Source organism: Mobula birostris, chromosome 23, assembly GCF_030028105.1.
Source record: "Mobula birostris isolate sMobBir1 chromosome 23, sMobBir1.hap1, whole genome shotgun sequence".
Taxonomy (NCBI): domain Eukaryota; kingdom Metazoa; phylum Chordata; class Chondrichthyes; order Myliobatiformes; family Myliobatidae; genus Mobula; species Mobula birostris.
The window spans coordinates 26,521,116-26,541,552 of NC_092392.1; the positions used below are offsets into that span (position 1 = coordinate 26,521,116).

The following is a 20,437-nucleotide window of genomic DNA, read 5'->3' on the forward strand; positions in this document are numbered from 1 at the left end:
TGAGCAGCCTCATGTGTGGCACCTTGTCAAAAACCTTCTGAAAATCAAGCATACAACATTAACCGATTCTCCTTTGTCTATCCTGCTTGTTATTTCTTCAAAGAAGTCCAACAGATTTGTCAGGCAAGATTTTTCCTTGAGGAAACCATGCTGACTACTGATTATTTTGTTTTGCTCCTCAACCTTAATAATCGACTCCAACATCTTCCCAACCACCGAGGATAGACTAACTGGTCTATAGTTTCCTTTCTTCTGCTTCTTTCCCTTCTTGAAGAATGGAGTAATATTTGTAATTTTCCTTTCTTCCAGAACCTTTCCAGAATCTAGTGATTCTTGAAAGATCATTACTAATGCATCCACAATCTCTTCAGCTACCTCTTCCAGAACTCTGGGGTGTAGGCCATTTGGTCCAGTTGACTTCAGACCTTTCAAGTTCCCAAGAACCTTCTCTCAAATTATGGCAACTTCACACACTTCATGTCCTCTGATACCTGGAATTTCCACCATACTGCTAGTTTCTTCCATAGTGAAGACTGATGCAAAATACTTATTCAGTTCATCCACCATTTCCTTGTCCTCTCCAGCATCGTTTTCTAATGGTCTGATATCCACTCTCGTCTCTCTTTTTACACTTTATGTATCTGAAGAAACTTCTGCTATCTTCTTTAATACTATTGGCTAGCTTATTTTTGTATTCCATCTTTAACTTCTTAATGACTTCTTAGTTGCCTTCTCTTGGTTTTTAAAAGCTTCCCATTCCTCTAACTTTCCACTAAATTTTGCTCTATTATGTGCCTTCTCTTTGGATTTTATGTTGGCTTTGACTTCTCTTCTTAGCTATATGGTTGTGTCATCTTGCCTTTAGAAGACTTCTTCCTCTTTGTGATGTATATATCCTGTGCCTTTCAAATTGTTACCAGTAAGTCCAGTCATTGGTGCTCTGCCATCATCCCTGCCAGTATTCTTTTCCAATCAATTCTGGCCATCTCCTATCTCATGCCTCTGTAATTCTCTTTTCTCCTCTGTAATACTGATACATCTGACATTAGCTTTTCCTTCTCAAATTTCAGGGCGAATTCAATCATATTATGATCACTTCCTCCTAAGGGTCCTTTGACCTTAAGCTCTCTAATCAATTCTGGTTCATTGCACCAGGATCAATTTCACCATTGCACCAGTTGCATTTAATTGGTTAAATGCAATAATGTCCTAATAAATACCATGAGATGATCAGCACTTGCAAATGTGGAACCATCTTTTCATGTTGTGTGTTTCTGTGTGTTTCACAAGCCCCTTTGTGTATATTACTGTTTTAGGTTTTCTTATCACTAGAATTCCAGGCTTACTTGTGTTTTTTTTAGTGGCTTACCTATAAACTTAAGCATGTTCCTTTCATGCATTTCTCAATTTTTCATCATTTTTTCCAAGAGATATTTAATTTATACATTAAACTTTATTGATTTCAGTCGATTCAGTAGCAGAATATTGCAAAACAGATCCTACTGGAGAGGTGAATTTGGTCTGGTTGGACTGGAACTTCTCACCTTGCTGCTGTGTCGCTTTTTGCTTATTGAAGGGGAAGCGGGTTGCCCAGGACTGGGAGCAGCACTCGAAGCAGCAGACGTGGTTCCTGAGTGGCTGTGGGCTCCTTTCTCTGAGGCTGAACTCACTACACAAGGTGCCTGCTGAGACACCTTCTGTAGTTCTGCTGCCAGCTGCTTCGGGTCAACTCCTGGTGACCTTTGCTTTTCTCCTGAATAAAATGAACACATCGTCTTTACAAAGGAAATAAACATTGATCAAACTACAAGTTTTTTTAAAAAAGAGTATTTGTAATTGTAAGACATTTGTTCCTACAGCCCTCTAATTGTGACAGGAAATTCCAAAATGACTTCCCTGACTCAAACAATCAATCATAGGCAGCACAAATATTATTTTAGGGATGTGGAGGTGAATATTATTGCACACAGAAATGCAAATGACTTAAATGGAGCAGGTTCTGTCATGGCCATGTCTAGCAATTTAAGTATGGCCACCTGATATGCTTAATGTAATGAATGATCATGCCCATTGTCCCAACTCTCCACTACTCTCTGTATTCTCCTGAGCTCTGCACATAGAGTAGCAATTCCTAGTCACAGTGTCATGACAGCACAGGATTCAAAATCACTAGAGCACAGAATACGAGGGGTGATTGATAAGTTTGTGGCCTAAGGTAGAAGGACATGAGTTATTACCTTCAAGCTTTCTGCATTTTCACTCAAAGAGTTGAACTGCACATACATGCAATGAGAGCTGTATAATTCAGCTGCCTGGCCTGCTGCGTTCCACCAGCATTTTGTGTGTGTTGCTTGAATTTCCAGCATCTGCAGATTTCCTCGTGTTTTGCGTTTTTAACTCATCTCCTTCTACTTGAGGCCACAAACTTATCAGTCACCCCTGCTGTGGACCACCTGGAGGTCCAAGACGCTCTTGTTACATGCACGTGCAGTTCAACTCTTTGAGTGATAATGCAGAAAGTTTGAAGTTAATAACTCATCTCCTTCTACCTTAGGCCACGAACTTATCAATCACCCCTGCTGTGGACCACTTCTACAAAGAAGGGATCTGTATGCTTCATGACCGCTGGACTAAGTGTGTACATGTAGGAGGGGACTGTGTTGAAAAATAAATGTGCTAGGTTTTCTAAAATTGACTCCTTCTACCTTAGGCCACAAACTTATCAATCACCCCTCGAACAGCTACTTAACACTACGGAAGAACTTGAAAGCCAATCCCAATAATCAGGCTTTCCCTGGAGTCTTTCAAATTCATATAATCAAAAATGTATCCAATTCATTTTTGAAACACACAATGGGATTTACGCTGATTAGGCTTTTCCAGATTACAGTCACTCTCCGTCTAATGTCACCTATGGATCTCATTGGACTTCTGACCAGTGAAGCCTGCAGCATAGGTAGTGTTCTCTATTCCCACCATCCTGAGCAGGTCTGGTAATTACCCTTAACAGGAGATCAGTCCCAGCTTCTAATTTTATATATGAGATTTCTTATCCCTGAATGTTTTTAGCAAATCTTTTCTGCACTTCCTCTAGAATGTTTGTATTTTTCAGAAAGTGCAGTAACTGTAATTGCAACAATCTACTTCTGGCCTAAACAATATTATATAAACACTGACAATAACATATCTATTCTTATAAGTAAAACACACTCAGCAGGTGAGGCGGTATCTATGAAATGGCTCGACGATAAGACCACACACACAAAGAAGGTTGTGGTATGGTGTGTGACAGAAAAGAGACTGATTGGCAAATGGAGTGATCAATCAGAGTGATAGAAAGTAGTACGGGACAAGTAAAGAGACAAAAGATCAGTCTGAAGGAAGAGTAAGTCAGAGCAGTACAACACTCTTTCTATTCACCTTTCCTGGTGTAGAAGGGGTAAATAATAAATCTGGAAATGTGGATTATTTAAATTCGATCTCAATGCTGTATTCTGGGTGCTGTCTCTTATACTTATTCCAAGCTGTGTTGCAACAGAGAAATCAAATCCTCAAGACCAGGGGCACCAGTGAGAGGATCCTGGCTGGCTGTATCACCGCCTGGTACGGGAACTGCACCAACCTTGATCGCTGGGCACTGCAAAGAGTGGTAAGGACAGCCCAGCACATCTGTGGATGTGAGCCTCCCTCCGCTGAGGACCTTTACAGCAGCAGGTGCAGAAAGAAGGCCTGGAGGATTATTGGGGACACCAGTCTCCCCAACTGTAAACTCTTTCAGCTGCTTCTGTCTGGCAAGTAGTACTGCAGCATTAAAGCCAGGATCAACAGGCTACAGGACAGCTTCTTTCTAAAACCATTTGACGTATAAATTTACATGTCTGAACATTGCGACGGAGTCACAACACAAAGATTTTTACTCCCTCATGTTGTGGGATGAACGTAAGATTTAAATAAATTCACATTCAAATTCATAGCAGGAATAGGATGGAAACGTAAACTGACAGGTGATTGGAAGCTGAGGTCCTGTTTGGAGAATGTCCGTTACCCACTTCCAAGCTTCATGTGGGCCGCAAATTTTGAAATTTTATTCTTATTTTCTTTTAGTCCTTAATATGTAGTAAAAAAAATCCTGTGTTTTGGCACTGACTACTAAAGAACATCACTGACCACCATGTAATAGAAACAGACGTAAGTTAGTTAATTTAGCCCACTCCTGGTAAGATGGCTGCACACTCAGGTTCAGCAGCTTCTCTGGTCCAAACGAAGGTATAATTGTTCGTCCTTTATATCTGTTTTATAATCGCAAGACACTGTGGATACTAAGAAGATCAGGTATCTACGCCATCAGTGAGCTGCTCGATAGCAATGGAGCGGGACTTAGTATGTACCATTGTTGTGTTGTCACCTAGAGTTGCTGCATACAGTTCTTGTGTCGAGGTGGTGTGCAGCCCTACAAGCAGTGCGGGGCTTGGATACTTTTCTTGTGATTGCAAGACCCTGTTGTACATTAGTAACACAGAATACCGCAAGTCTGGCACATTGGTGAGACCAACAGTGGGGGGGGGGGATCTGTATTGCCTCAGTTGTGGTTCAGATTAGGCCCTCATACTGCAGGGTCACCTGCTGCAGCTGCCCAGGAGAGGAGATGTTGAGGCGGTGTGGGACTCTGGTGGTGAAGTGCGGGAATCCATACTGTGTTGGGGGCTGGCCCCTCCCTTTGGTGCTGCCCTCCAGTGTTCACTTGGTGCAAGGACAAGCTGGACCAGGACAAACATCCCATGCACTATCAATCGACGGGCTCTGCCACTCATGGACTTGGGCTATATAAATATTTTTTTGTGAATTAATGTTTTTCTGCTGTCATAACTACATGTGTAGCATGCTGTGGGCTACTGATAGTGTGTTTTGCACCTTGAAAAATGCTGTTTTGTTTGGTGAGATTCATGTAAGGTTGAATGATAACTGAACTTGAACTGCCTGTTCTCCATACTGTAACTTCATTGCTGATCTTGCGCAGATCAGAAATAATAACATTTCCTCCTCGCTGACAATCAACACTTGTTCACCTCAAGAATGAGCGCTTTGTCCACTGCTCTACCTTCCCTACACCCACGAATATGTGGCCAGCCACAGGCCAACTGCTATTTATAAATTTGCCAATGACACAACTATTCTTGGCATAATTTCGGATCGTGACGAGGAGACATACAGAGTGAATAGATCAGCTATTTGAGTGGTGTCGCAACAACAACCTTGCACTTCGCCTGAGTGAGACCAAGGGATTGATTGTGGACTTCAGGAAGGAGAAGTAAGAGGAACACACACCAGTCCTCCTCGAGGGATCAGCAGTGGAAAAGATGAGTAGTCTTAAGCTCCTGGGTGTTAACATCTCTGAAGATCTATTCTGGGCCCAACATATTGATGACATTACGAAGGAGGCATGACTGTAGCCATATTTCATTGGGAGTTTGAGGACACTAGGTATGGCACCAAAAACTCTTGGGAATTTCTACAGATACACCGTGGACAGTTCAATTGGTTGCATCATTGCCTGGTTGGAGGAGCCAATGCACAGGGTCAGGAAAAGCTGTAGAAAGTTGTAAACTCAGCCAGTTCCATCACGGGCACTAGCCTCCCCAGCATCGGGACATCTTTAAAAGGTGATGCCTCTAAACAGTGGCACTCGTCATTAAGGACCTCCATCACCCAAGGCATGCACTCTTCTCATTATTATCATTAAGGAGCCTGAAGACACACACTCAACATTTCAGGAACAGTTTCTTCCCCTCTGCCATCAAATCTCTGAATGGACAATGAATCCATGAACACTACCTCAATATTTTTCCTCTCTTTTTGCATTACTTATTCAGTCTATTTTTTATATAAACTTATTGTAATTTACAGTTTTTATTATTGTGTATTGCAATGTACTGCTGCCACAAAACAACAAATTTCACAACATATGCCAGTGATATTAAACCTGATTCAGATTCTCTCCAAATGAAAGGTTTCGACTTGAAACATCGACTGTCCATTTCCCTCAACAGATGATGCTTGACCTACTGTGTTCCTCCAGCCTCTTGTTTGCTGCTCCAGATTTCAGCATTTTCTTCCATCTCCTTGTTCACCTTCTAAATATCCTGTTATGGCAGCATCCATATATTTCTTGATTCCATAAAAATATCCAGAAACGTCAATCACATTTTTGAACCAACCAGTGACTCAGCCTCCACAGCTCTCTGACTCACCAGCCTTGAGTGAAAAAATCCAAAGGGACTGTTCCATTGGCAGGTCTCTCATTCTTCATCCTTCCTCCACCAACCCCCATACACCTATCATGGGACTTTTAAATGAACTGCAGAAGGTGCAACGCCAACCCTAACAGGGACCAAAACAGTCTTTGCATATGTGAAGAACACATATAAAATGCTGGAGGAATTCAGCCGGTCAGGCGGCATCTACGGTGGAGATCAAATCTATAGATGTTGGCTGACTTGCTGAATGCAAATAGAACATAGAACATTACAGTGCAGTACAGGCCTTTGGCCCATGATGTCCTGAAGACCTTCTAGCCTGCTCTAAGATCTAACTTTTCCCTCCTATAAAGCACTCCAGTTTTCTATCATTCATGTGCCTAACTAAAAGTTTCTTACATGACCCTAGTGTACAGTATCTGTCCCCACCACCATCCCTGGGAGGGCTTTCCATGCACCCACCACTCTTTATGTAAAGAACCTAGCTCTGATATCCCCCCCCACCCCATAACTTCCTCCAACCACCTTAAAAGTACGTTTCCTCGTAATAGCTATTTCTGCCCTGGGAATAAGTCTCTGGCTGTCCACTCAATCTATGCCTCTTATAATCTCATTGACCTTTATCAAGTCACCCCTATTCCTCCTTCACTCCAAGAGAAAAGCCTTAGCTTGCCCAACCTATCCAGTTAAGATTTGCCCTCTAGTTCAAGGTGCATCCTGGTAAATCTCCACCCTCTCTAAAGTCGAAGCTTCCTAAACTCCCTTCCTGCTTAAACCCAATAACTTTCACGATCCCTCTGAGCAGCACTGTACTTCCTTGGTCCAATATGCTTTCCAACCAGAGGCACAGAGTTTGGCACCAACACCTGTTTGCCCTCTGCTGGGCCATGGTTTATGGTGTACAGCAGGGAGACAGTTGTGGCATCATTCAGTACCTTTCTTAACTCACTTTCAGTTGGCTTCATTACAGGGAATGTAGCATGCAAATTGTGGATAGATCTCAATCAAATTGTAGTTGCCTCAGCCAATCACAGCCCCACAATGCTGGTCCTCCTGTTTTTACCACAAAGAAGCCCAATGTGGCTTGCTGGCTGTTGATATGACCCATCAACACTTGAGTTGTAAGGAGTGGCTGAGTAGGAGGATATTATTAAGCTGGAAAGGGTGCATAAAAATTCACAAGAATGTTAGCAGGACTAGGGGACTTCAGTTGTAAGGAGTGGTTGAATGGTCTAGGACTTTTTTCTTTCATTAGAGCTGACGAGCTGAGAGATGACCTGACAGACTTTTATGAAATCATGAAGGGTGTAGATAAGGTGGGTGGCTATCATCGTTTCCATGGATGGATGAGTCTAAAACTGGAGAGCATAACTTTGATGTAAAAGGGTAAAGTTTCGAAAGGTATCCAAAGGGCAACTTTTTTCACACAGAGGATGGTGGGTATATGGAACTTACATGTTTGATGGGCTCATGCCGTAATTGTTTCATTCAGATTTAAGATCTTTGGTATTGACTTAATTACTTCCCATTTTCATGTGAAATTCTTCCAATTAGCACTCTTTTCTCCAGGCTCTTTTGTTACCAGATCATCAAGAAGTGCATATAGTCATAGAGCACTACAGCACTGAAACAGGCCCTTTGGCCCATCTAGTCTGTGCTAAACTATTATTCTGGCTGGTCCCATCAGCCTGCACCTGGACCATAGCCCTCCATACCCTCCCATCCATGTACTTATCCAAATTTCTCTTAAATGAACCTGCATTCATCACTTCTGCTGGCAGCTCGTTCCACCCTCTCTCCACCCTCTGAGTGAAGAAGATCCTCCTCATGTTCCCCTTAAACATTTCACCTTTCACCCTTAACCCGTGACCTCTCAGTCTGGTCTCATCCAAGGAACTCAAATTCAAAATGTCTAGTGCCACAACACTTTCATCCAGCAATTAGCCTGCTACATTCCTGGTTTGTGCTCTCTGTCTCCATATCATTGTCAATCCTGGCAAGTCTCCATGTTATTTCCACCTCCACGTCATTAATGTGACCAATAAATGAGTGAGGGTCAGGAGTGGATCCCCAGGCTGCCCACATATCGAACCCTTTGTTTTCCAGGTGACAGCCGGGCTCACATCCATTCTAACACACTTCTTCAAGGCTGATGTACCATTTGGCACCTTGTCAAATGTGTTGTGGAAATCTAAATACTCCACCTACAGGCTCCCCTCTGTCAAATCTTCCCATTAAATCCTCAAATGTTCAAGCAAATTTGTCAAACCAGTTTCAAAGTTCAGGGTAAGTTTATTAACAAAGTACATGTATGTCACCATATACAACTCTGAGATTCCCTTTCTTGTGGCATACTCAGTGAATCCAAGAAAGAGAACAGTGTCACTGAAAGACCACATCCAACAGGGTGGACGAACAACCAATGTGCGCAGGACAAGAAACTGTGCAAATACAAAAGACAAAATATCATAATAGATAAATAAACAATAAATATCGAGAACATGAGATGAAGAGTCCTTGAAAGTGAGTCCATAGGCTGTAGGAACACTTCAGTGATAGGGTAAGTGAAGTTATCCACTCTGGTGCAAGAACCTGATGGTTGAGGGGTAATAACGGTCCCTGAACATAGTGGTGTGAGTCCTGAGGCTCCAGTACCTTCTTCCTGATAGCAGCAGTGAGAAGAGGAAATGGCCTGGGAGGTGGGGTCCTTGATTGCATTCCTGTAACAGTGCTCCATGTAGATGTGCTCAATACTGGGGAGGGATTTACCCGTGATGGACTGGGTTATATCCACCACTTTGTAGGATTTCATGTTCGAGGGCATTGGTGTTTCTATACCAGGCTGTGATGCAACCAGTCAATATACTCTCCACCACACATCTATAGAAGCCTGTCAAAGTTTTAGATGTCATGCCAAATCTTTGTGAACTTCTGAGGAAGTAGAGACCATGCTTTCTTCATAATTGTACATTATTGGGCCCAGGATAGATCATCTGAAATGATAACACTGAGGAATTCAAAGTTGCTAACCCTCTCCACTCTAATACCCTGCTTAGGACTGGCTCATGGACCTAAGTCAATAATCATCTCCCTGGTCTTGCTGACATTGAGTGAGAGGCTGTTGTAGCATCAGCCAGATTTTCAATCTCCCTGCTCTATACTGAGTCATCACCATCTTTGATCCGGCCAACAGCAGTGGTGTTGTCAGCAAACTTAAATATGGCATTGGAGCCGTGCTTAGCCTTACGATCATTAACATAAAGCTAAGCACATTTGTCTTCCCTAAAGCTAAGCTGACTAGGTTTAATCATAATTAATTCTAAATGTTTAGCTATTTCATCTCTGCTTATTGACTCGCATGTTGCCAAGCAACACACAAAATGCTGGAGAAATTTAGAGGGGCAGTTAGCATCCCTGGAGGGAAATGTAGCACGAGTGTTTTGGGTTGAGGACTGGAAAGAGAGGAAAGGTAGCTGGTGTAAAGGGATGGAGCAAGAGCTGGCAGGTGATGGGAGACATGGGCAAGGGGAGTGTGGAAATAACAACAGAGGCTGGGGGTGGTGATAGCTGGAGGAGAAATGGAAAGGGCCAAAGATCCTGGAATCTGATCAGAAAGGATGGGGAAGCATGAAACCAAATAAAGGAGGTGGGGGTGAGCAGATGGGATCAGTGGGAGAGGGAAACCAGAAGGACGGATGCGTCCATTTTGTGTCGCTATAGATTTTATACTAACCATCATATAGTTTGCTGCCTTCTGGACAAAGAGTCACCTTGGCTGTTTCTGTGCCCTCCTAGAACTTAGCAAGTTTTGAGAAAGTTCAAGCAATGGTCCACGATCTTCACACAACCACACTCTTTAAATCCCTTGGGTTCAGGACATCAAATCCCGCAATTTGTTTGCCTCTTTCCTGTGTGTTTTTTTAAACTTAATCCCTCCTGATTGGGATTATGATAGATTTCCTTCCTGTTCTCTGGAATCTGCCCATGTGCAGTTGAAGACATGTTCACGTTTGTCCTACCTGCCTTTGTTCGGTCCTTCAAGTCCAAATGCTGGAACTTCTCTGAATCTGAAAGCATATTGAGGTCCCTAGAGGAAAATATTATGTCTTATTATCATATAAACTGATTAGATCACTTTAAATAAGCATTTTACTGATTAGTTATAAATATTACATGATCAGTGCCGAATGGAAGAACAAGATGTCACAGACAAGCAATAGAGTTAAAACAGAAATAGATGAGCAACACACACAAAATACTGGAGGAACTCAGTAGGCCAGGCAGCATCAATGGAAAAGAGTAAACGGCCGACGTTTCAGGCCGAGACCCTTCATCAGAAATAGATGAAATGCTTAAAATGAAACCTTTCTTACTTGAATGTTTGAAGCACAAATAAAATGCCCTAGAATATAATTCTAATTAATTGAAAAGCAATTTAGCAGCAGATCAATAGAAGAATGTATATTCCCTCATCAGGTTTAGCAACAGTTCAGAATCAGAATCAGAATCAGATTTAATTTCACTGGCATTTGTCGCAAAATTTGTTGATTTGCTGAGGCAGTACGTTGCAATGCATAATATTAAACTCTATAAATTACAATAAGAAATATATATCTAAACAGTATACATAAATTAAATTAAGTAGGTAGTGCAAAAAGAGAGCTAAAAAGAATAGTGAGTTCGTATTCATGGGTTCATTGTCCATTCAGAAACCTGATGGTGGAGGGAAAGAAGCTGTTCCTAAAATGTTGAGTGTGTTTCTTCAGGCTCCTGTACCTCCTCCTTGATGGGAGCAATGAAAAGGAGGCATGTCCTGGGTGATGGGGGTCCTTAATGATGAGTGTCACCTTTTGAAGATGTCCTGGATGCTGGGGAGGCCAGTGCCCATGATACAGCTAGCTGAGTTTACAACTTTCTGCAGCTTTTTCCGATCCCGTATGGTGGTCCCTCCTTATCAGATTGTGATGGAACCAGTTAGAATGCTCTCCATGGTATATCTGTAGAAATTTGCAAGAGTCTTTGATGACATTCCAGATCTCCTCACACTCCTGATGAAATATAGCCACTATCCATTCTGTCCTTATAATTGCATCAGTATGTTGGACTCAGGGTAGATCTTCAGTGATGTGGAATTTGAAACTGTTCACCTTCAATCCGATGATCCCTCAATGGGGACTGGTGTGTGTTCCCTTAGCTTTCCATCCCAGAAGTCCACAATCAATTACTTTGTGTTAATGACGTTCAGTGCAAGGCTGTTGTTGTTCATCCAGATGAACTATCTCCCTCCTGTATGTCTTCTATTCACCATCTGAAATTCTGCCGACAACAGTTTGTTATTGGCAAATTTATAGATGGTGTTTGAGCTGTGCCATCGTGGGTGTAGAGAGAGTAGAGCAGTGGGCTAAGCACGCATCCTTGAGGTGCGATAGTGTTGATTGTCAGCGGAGAGGAGATGTTATTTCTGATCTGCACTGACTGTGGTCTCCCAGTGAGGAAGTCAAGGATCCACTTGCAGAGCCCCAGGGTTTGGAGCTTGTTGATTAGAACTGAGAGTATAACTGTGTGAACGCTGAACTGTAATCAATAATAGCAGCTTGACATAGGTATTGCTATTGTTCTGGTGATCCACGGCCGAGTGGGGTATCAGTGAATTTTTATCCACTTTAAAACCTGTTGTGGTGATAGGCAAATTGCAGTGGTCCAGGTCTTTGCTTAGACAGGAGTTGATTCTGGCCATGACCAGCCTCTCAAAGCACTTCATCACAGTAGATGTGAGTGCCACTGGGTGATAGTCATTGAGGCAGCTCTCATTGCTCTTCTTGGGCACTGGTATGATTGTTACCCTCTTTAAAGCAGGTGGGAAGCTCTGACAGCAGCGGTGAGAGATTGAAGGTGTCCTTGAACACTCTCATCAGTTGGTTGGCATGGGATTTCAGAGCCCAACCAGGTGCGCCATCCTGGCCTGATGCCTTGCGAGGGTTCACCCACTTGAAAGATGTCCTTACTTTTACCTCTGAGACAGAAATCACAGGGTCTCCAGATGTTATAAGGATTTGCACAGGTGTAGATTTATTCTCCTTTTCAAAGCGTGTATAGAAGGTGTTGAGCTCATCTGGGAGTGAAGCATCACACCCATTCACGGTGTTAGGTTTCGCTTTGTCGGAAATAATGGCCTGTAAACCCTGCCAGAGCTGATGTGTAACTAATTCCCTCTCTCACTTCAATTAGAATTGTTTTTAGCTCTTAAACTAGCCTTCCATAGTTTTTACCTGGACTTTTTTTTTAATAGTGCTGGATCACCAGTCTTGAACGCCACAGATCTAGCCCTCAGAAGACTGCGAATTTTTTTGGTTTGGGTTTGTCTGGTATGTTCTTGAAGGCACACACTCATCCATCCAGATCTTGACAAAGTCAATGACATGTGTGGGTTATTCACTGAGATTCAAAAACAAGCCCCTGAATATTGTCCAGTCCACCGATTCAAAGCAGTCCTGTAAGTGCTGCTCCGCCTCCCTTCACCATAACCTCTTGGTCCTCACCACTGGTGCTGCTGTCTTTAGTCTCTGCCTGTATGTCAGGAGTAGAAGTACAGCCAGTTGATTAGACTTTCTAAATTGTGGCTGTGGGATGGCATGGTGAGTGTTCTCGATGGTGATATAACAGTGGCCAAGAGTGTTGGCTCCTCTGGGTCCACAGATGATATTTTGGTGGTAGTTGTTCAGAGACTCAAAGACTTCTTTACGCTGGGCTGGTTGAAATCCCCTGCAATGATAGGGAAGGTATCTGGGTGCACTGTTTCATGACTGCTGTTCATGGTGCTCAACTCCTCCAGTGCCTGTCTGACATTGGCCTGAGGGGAATTTACATGCATGTCAGGATGACGGCGAAAAACTCCCTCGACAGATAAGATGAACAACATTTGACTGTTTGATATTCAAGGTTGGGTGAGCAGGATTGAGACAGAATCGCCAAGTTGGTGCACCATGATGATTTCATCATAAGGCATGCTTAAAAAGACTCAGCCGTCTTGTCTTTTGGGGAATGGTGAAGCCATTGAGCTGCAGTGCTGCAATGGAAATGGTGGAAGTGAGCCACATTTCAGTGAAGCCAAGTACACAGCAGTTCCTGATGTCCCTGTGGTACAGCAATCTTGCTCTGAGGTCTTTAATTTTATTTTCCAGAAATTGTACATTCACCAGCAGAACAGTGGGAGTGAGTGTCTAAGGTCTCTGTGTTTCAATCGCACCTGCAAACCTTGCTTCTTTTTTCTTTAAAGGAGAACTGCATTAATGGCCTGAGTCTGCAGTCTGGGATCTGCCAATATCACTAGCTTTGAGTATTTATAGATTTTTTAAATGTCTTAAAATGAGATGCTTACTAAAGTACCCATGGCTGTGACTGTGGATTTCAGCTTTGTAGCCCTAAATGGGAATATTTGATGATTTCCATCGGAGCTGGACTCCAAGAGTTGTCACTTATCGGCACCACCTTTACAATCAGGAGAGGACAATGTGTATTTTCTCAAAGGGGTTGGGAGAATGGTATGTGGAGGAATGCTTAGCACTAAGATGGATGGAGGGAGCCAATTGTCAGGGTAAAAGAGCGAGGAAGGAGGAAAAAGAATTCAAATGAGGGGGCTGTAGGAGAATGAAGGCTGGAGAACCTAATGTAAGCAGTAGGGACATTACTGGAGAGGATTCTAAGACACAGGATCTGTCTGCCTTTGGAAAGGCCAGGACTGATTAGAAATAGTTAGCATGACTTTATGAATGGGAAATTTTGTGTCATGAAGTTAATTGTGCTTTTTGAGATGTAACCGAGAGGATAAGGAAGGCAGAGAGATACACATGATCTACATGGATTTTAATAAGTTTTTACATATGGTCCTGCATGGATGGCTAATTAGGAACGTTAATACGTATGTGACCCGGATGAACTGATCATTTGGCTTGGTGGAAGGAGACAGAGGGTGGTAGTGAGATTTTTTAAAATCCATATTCAAAGACTGAGACCAGTGGTGAGTTGTGACGATTGATACAAGGTCCCCTGTTATTAATGATCTAAGGTCCTTTGACAAAATCCTCCGAAGACACTCTTGTTAAAACTACACCTTGTTTTGTTAGAGAGACACGTACAAGACTTCAGGACACCCCAATCCTTTTAGATTATCCAACTGTTTGAGTGAGAGTCCACAAGACTTTTTGGATAACCTGTGCTATGAGAAGTATGGATGATTGACCATTCTCTAATCTGCTCCGTGCATGACCCGAAAGCAAAAACCAAAATGGAGCAGGAAGAAAATCAAAGCTGAAACTGTCAAAGACGCCATAAGGATAACTCTCCTCAGATAAACTGCTTTACAACCCCTAACGGACAAGCACCCGTTGGACTGTGTGCCTATTTTGTTGGACCACAGTCCACCGCAGTTAGCACCAGAAAACACTTTGCAAGAGAGGTCAAAGTGACTGGGAGACCCACAAGCTGATTAATTGGAAGTACAAAATGTTCTTCAATTGAAGGTAAAAGGAAGAGTTCCATGGGAATCTGAATGCCAAGTGTTCCTCGACCAGGAGCTTTTCTTGTCTTGAATTTCATGGATTGCATCCCTGGGAAATTATCTGATCCAACCTCATTGTCACCTCTGCTAACAAGAGATCCAAAAGGCCAAATGACAACTGAAAACTACCATGGCCTTACAGCAGATGGGATCAGAGCTGAAATTCTAAAATGTAGTCAGGAGGGACTTCACTCACAAATTAAACTCCTCCTGTTCCGCATCCAGGACTTCAGAGATGATTGGGACTGTCTTCAAGAAAAAAAGACAAAATTGATTGCAGTAATTCCTGAGGGATCTCTCTGCTGTGTGTTCAAAGATCCTCCATAGCTTCCACATCCCTGTGGATGAAGATCTGCTCCCTGGATCACTGAGTGAGCTTGATCCATGTGAAGACATATTGTACTTTCACTGTGTCAGCCCCAAGAGAAATAACGGATACGGAGTTTTCATCTCAAATATGTCTGCCTCACCATCTCACATTCACCACATGATGGCAAGCTTCATGTTTAATGTGTGATCAGACGAACAGGTCAGAGAGAAGGGTTGTCCATTTTGGATAAGGGAGGACATAACAACAGTGCTGAGAGAGGATATTCTTGAGGGAACATTTAACCAGACAATTTCAGTAGAACCCAAAAATAAGAAGGAATAGTCACCTTGGTAGGGCTATTTTATAGATCCCTTCCCCGCCACTACAGTCAACAGAAACTGGAGGAGCAGATTTGTTAAGAAGCTGCATGTCACTTTGAGAATATAGTCGGTTGGTATGTGGGAGATTTAAACTTTCCTGGTATCAGAAGGGTCACCCTGACTGCAAAGGACCAAGCCAATAGGTATATTTAAAGTGGAGGTTGATAGGTTTTTTGAATAGTAAGGTTGTCAATGGTTATGGGAAGAAAGCAGTGTACATGGACATCAACAAGGCCTTCTACAAGGTTCCCATGGTAAACTGGTCCAAAATGATAGACTATAGCCCATGGGATCCCAGGAAAGTGGTTCCAAGATTGACTGGTAATAGTGTGATGGTGAGGTGCTTACATCTGAGTCACAGAGTCAATAGTTAGAAACAAGCAGTCTGCCTACACTCACCCTACATTAATTCAATGTCTTGTTCTCTTCACACTCTCATCAACTGCACCCATGCTCTACTACCCACTCACACACCCAGGGTAAATTCACTGTGGCCCTTTCACCCCATCTGATGAGGACAGATAGCACCCAAAGTCAGGGTTGAACGTGTACCTCTGGTGATGTGAGGCAATAGTTCTTTGTGCCTCAGCATTGTGCTACTGCAATAATGTGATTGGTGTGACACCAGCAGTATGGTGAAAGTTCCAGGTGTCAGGGTTCATGAAGTGTGTGAAGTTACCATAACTAGGGAGAAAGTTCTTGAGAAACTGAAAGCTCTGAAGGTAGGTAAGTCACCTGGACCAGATGGTGTACATCCCAGGGTTCTGAAAGAGGTGACTGAAGAGATTTTGGAGGCATTAATAATGATCTTTCAAGAATCACTAGATTCTGGAATGGTTCCAGAGGACTGAAAAACTGCAAATGTCACTCCACTCTTCAAGAAGGGAGAGAGGCAGAAGAAAAGAAACAATAGACCAGTTAGTTTGACCTTAGTGGTTTGGAAGTTGTTGGAGTCGATTGTTAGGGATGAGATCTCAGGAGGCACATGATGAAAGAGGACATCATCAGCATGGTTTCTTCAAGGGAAAATCTTGTTGGACAAATCTGTTGGAATTCTTTGAAGAAATAACAAGCAGAATAAACAAAAGACAATTGGCTGATGTTGCGTACTTGGATTTTCAGAAGACCTTCGACAAGGTCCCACACGTGAAGCTGCTTAACCAGCTCTGAGCCCATGATATTACAGGAAAGATTCTAGCACGGATAAAGCAGTGGCTGGTTGGCAGCAGGCAAAGAGTGGGAATAAAGGGAGCCTTTTCTGACTGGCTGCCGGAGACTAGTGGTGTTCCTCAGGGATCTGTGTTCTTTTTACATTATATGTCAATGATTTGGATGATGGAATTGATGGCTTTGTTGCAGAGTTCGCAGACAATATGACAATAGGTGCAGGGGCAGGTAGTTTTGAGGAAATAGAAAGGCTACAGAAAGATTTAGTGGAATGAGCAAAGAAATGGCAGATGGAATATAGCGTCAGGAAGTGTATGGTCATGCACTTTGGTAGAAGAAATGAATGGGTAGATTATTAACCAAATGGAGAGAATATACAAAAAAACGAAGGCAAGAATGTAATGTTGAGACTTTATAAAGCACTGGCAAGGCCTCACTTGGAGTATTGTGAGCAGTTTTGGGCCCCTTATCTTAGAAGGGATGTGCAGAAACTGGAGAGGGTTCAAAGGAGGTTACAAAAATGATTCCAGGATTGAATGTCTTGTCATATGAAGAGCATTTGATGGCTCTGGGCCTGTATTCACTAGAGTTCATAAGAATGAGGTGTGACCTAATTGAAACCTATCAAATGGTGAAAGGCCTTTATAGAGCGGATGTGAAGAGGATGTTTCCGATGATAGGAGAGTCTAAGACCAGAGGACACAGCCTCAGGTTAGAAAGGTGTCCTTCTAAAACAGAGATGAGGAGGAATTTCTTTAGCCAGAGAGTGGTGAATCTGTGGAATTCATTGCCACAGGTTGTTGTGGAGGCCAAGTCTTTATGTATATTTAAGGCAGAGGTTGATAGGTCCTAGATTGGTCAGGTCATGAAGGGATACAGGAAGAAGGCAGGAGATTGTGGCTGAGAGGAAAATGGATCAGCCATGCTGAAATGGTGGAACAGACTCGATGGGCCAAATGGCCTAACTCTGCTCCTCCATCTTATGGCCTTATGGAAGCTGTGAGAAATGCATGCCAGATGGATTGGCACCTTATATATCAATAATTTGGATTTGAATGTAGAAGGTGTCAGTAAGTTTGCTGATATCGCCAAAAATTGGTGGTGTTGAAGACAGGAGAATAGTGAAAGGCAACAGGACAATACTGATCAGTTGGCAATATGGCAGGTGGAATTTAATCCCGATTTGTGGAAGGTGATCCTCTTTGGGAGCACTAATAAAGGTAGGATATAATCCCAGAATGGTAGGTCCTAGAAGGTATTGAGGAACAGATTCCAAGGGTCCCCAAAGGTGGAAGCTCAGATAAATAAGATGGAGAGGAAGGCATATGGGATACCTGACATCATTAGTCAGGTCATGGCACACAAGCATTGACAGCTCTTTGGGATAAATTCATGAAACATTGTTTAGGCAGAGCGGGAGTATTATAAATAGTTCTGGTTGGCACACCAAGGAAAGGACAGGATGGCACTGGAGTATTGTAAATAGTTCTGGTTGGCACACCAAGGAAAGGACACGATGGCACTGGTTAGGATGTGGAAGAGCTTCACGTGGATGTTACACTTCAGCTTCGCAAGGTGATCACAGGTCACACTTTTAAAATGAACAGTAAGAAGCACATTGGTGACGTGAGGAAGTATTGTTTTCAGCTGAAGGTGGTTTCAAGCTGAACACCTGGAAAACTGGTGAACGTGGCAACACTTTTAATAAGAATCTAAATGAGGATTTGAAACACCAAGGCCTGGTAAACAGTGGATCAGGTACTTGTATGTGGGATTAGTACAGGCTGGTACTTGATAGTTAACCTGCATTTGGAGCCAGAGGGCACATGTCCGTTCTGTATGACCTTATGACCGTGATCAACTGCATCTTTCAGATTCTCCAGATCCTATCACCCTATTGTTTGTTCAATCCACCTTAACTTTCTCTACATCTTTTATTTTTAACTTTCCATCTGAAGAACAATCATTGACTTGAAATCACAAGCAAGAGAAAGTCTGCAGATGCTGGAAACCTGAGCAACACACACAAAATGCAGGAGGAACTCAGCAGGCCAGGCAGCACCTAGGGAAAAGAGCACAGTCGATTTTTCGGGCCAAGACACTTCAGCAGGACTGGAGGAAAAAAGGTGAGGAGTCGGAGTTAGAAGATGGAGGGGGGGGGGAGGGGAGGAAGAAACACAAGGCGATAGGTGAAACTGGGAGGGGAAAAGAGGGAAGTAACGGGAAGTGGATTGGTGAAAGAAATACAAGGCTGGGGAACGGGGGATCTAATAGGAAAGGACAGAAGCGCAAGGAAGAAGGAAAAGGGGGAGTAGCACCAGAGGGAGGTGATGGGCAGGCAAGAAGATGAGGTGAGAGAGGGAAAAGCGGATGGGGAATTTGGGGGGGGGGGCATTACCAGAAGTTCGAGAAATCATTGTTCATGTCATCAGGTTGGAGGCTACCCAGACGGACTATAAGATGTTGCTCCTCCAACCTGAGTGTGGCCTCATTGCAGCAGTAGAGGATGCCATGGATGGACATGTTGGAATGGGAACAGAAATGGGAAGTGGAATTAAAATGGGTGGCCACTGGGAGATCAAGCTCATTCATCACCTCCCTCAGGTGCTCCTCCCCCTTTTTCTTTCTTCTTTGGCCTTCTGTCCTCTCCTATTAGATCCCCTCTTCTCCAGCCCTGAATCTCTTTCACCAATCCACTTCCCGTTACTTCCCTCTTCCCCCTTCCCAGTTTCACCTATCGCCTTGCGTTTTTTCCTCCGCTCCCCCACCTTCTAAGTCTGACTCCTCATCTTTTTTCCTCGAGTCCTGCCAAAGGGTTTCGGCCGAAAACGTTGACTGTACTCTTTTCCACAGAAGCTGCCCGTCCTGCTGAGTTCTTCCACCATTTTGTGTGTGTTGCTTCAACTTGAAATATCAACTCCATTTTGCTCTCTACAGATGATGCTTGGCCGCTGAATATTTCCAGTATTTGCAACACTTGGCTTTATATCCATCCAGGAGGCCTTCTTTGGCACACATTTCTTTCAGTTTGAGTCAGAATAACAGGAAAAGAAAACTCAATTACAGTCATTTACTTTGACGTCTTGCTTGAATTGCTCAATTACTAACTTGTTTTTATCAAGGATTTTGTTTAATTGTGAGGCTTTTAAAAACCAACAAAAGGCAACTAAAAAGTTAAAAAGAGAGAAGACATGAAAGATGGAGGTAAACTAGCCAGTAATATAAAAGATACCAAAAGTTTTTTTTTCAGATATATAAAGAGTAAAACATATGAGAGTGGATGTTGGACTGTTGGAAAATGCGCTGAGGTGGCAGACAAACTTAATAAGTATTCTGTATCTTTCTTCGACGTGGAAGACCCTAGCAGTCTGCCAGATTTTCGAGATTGTCAGGGGGCAGAAGTGAAAGTACTTGCTATTACTAAGGTGAAGGTTCTTGGGAAGCTGAAAGGTCTGAAGGTAGGTAAGTCACCTGGGCCAGACGGTGTACACCCCAGGGTTCAGAAAGTGGCAGCTGATGAGATTGTAGAGGCATTAGTAAAGAAATTTCAAGTACCAGTAAATTCTGGAATGGTCCTGGAGGACTGGACAATTGCAAATATCACTCCACTCTTTAACAAGGGAAGGAGGCAGAATAAAGTAAACTATAGGCCAGTTAGCCTGGCTTCAGTGGTTGGGAAGGTGTTGGAGTCCATTATTAAGGATGAGGTTCTGGTGTACTTGGCGGCACATAATGAAATGGGCCAAAGTCAGCATAGTTTCAGAGGGGG

General features: G+C 43.1%; 1 protein-coding gene across 1 annotated transcript in view; it reads right to left on the bottom strand.

Moving 5' to 3' along the window:
- The window catches only part of pcloa (piccolo presynaptic cytomatrix protein a), a 383,977-nt gene that overhangs the window by 128,443 nt on the left and 235,097 nt on the right, over positions 1–20,437 (bottom strand). Inside the window, exons 14-15 of the mRNA XM_072241857.1 lie at positions 10,274–10,341; positions 1,545–1,753 (exon numbers count right to left, since the gene is read on the bottom strand). Of these exons, the coding sequence (XP_072097958.1) occupies positions 1,545–1,753; positions 10,274–10,341 (277 nt within the window). The remainder of the gene's footprint in view (positions 1–1,544; positions 1,754–10,273; positions 10,342–20,437) is intronic.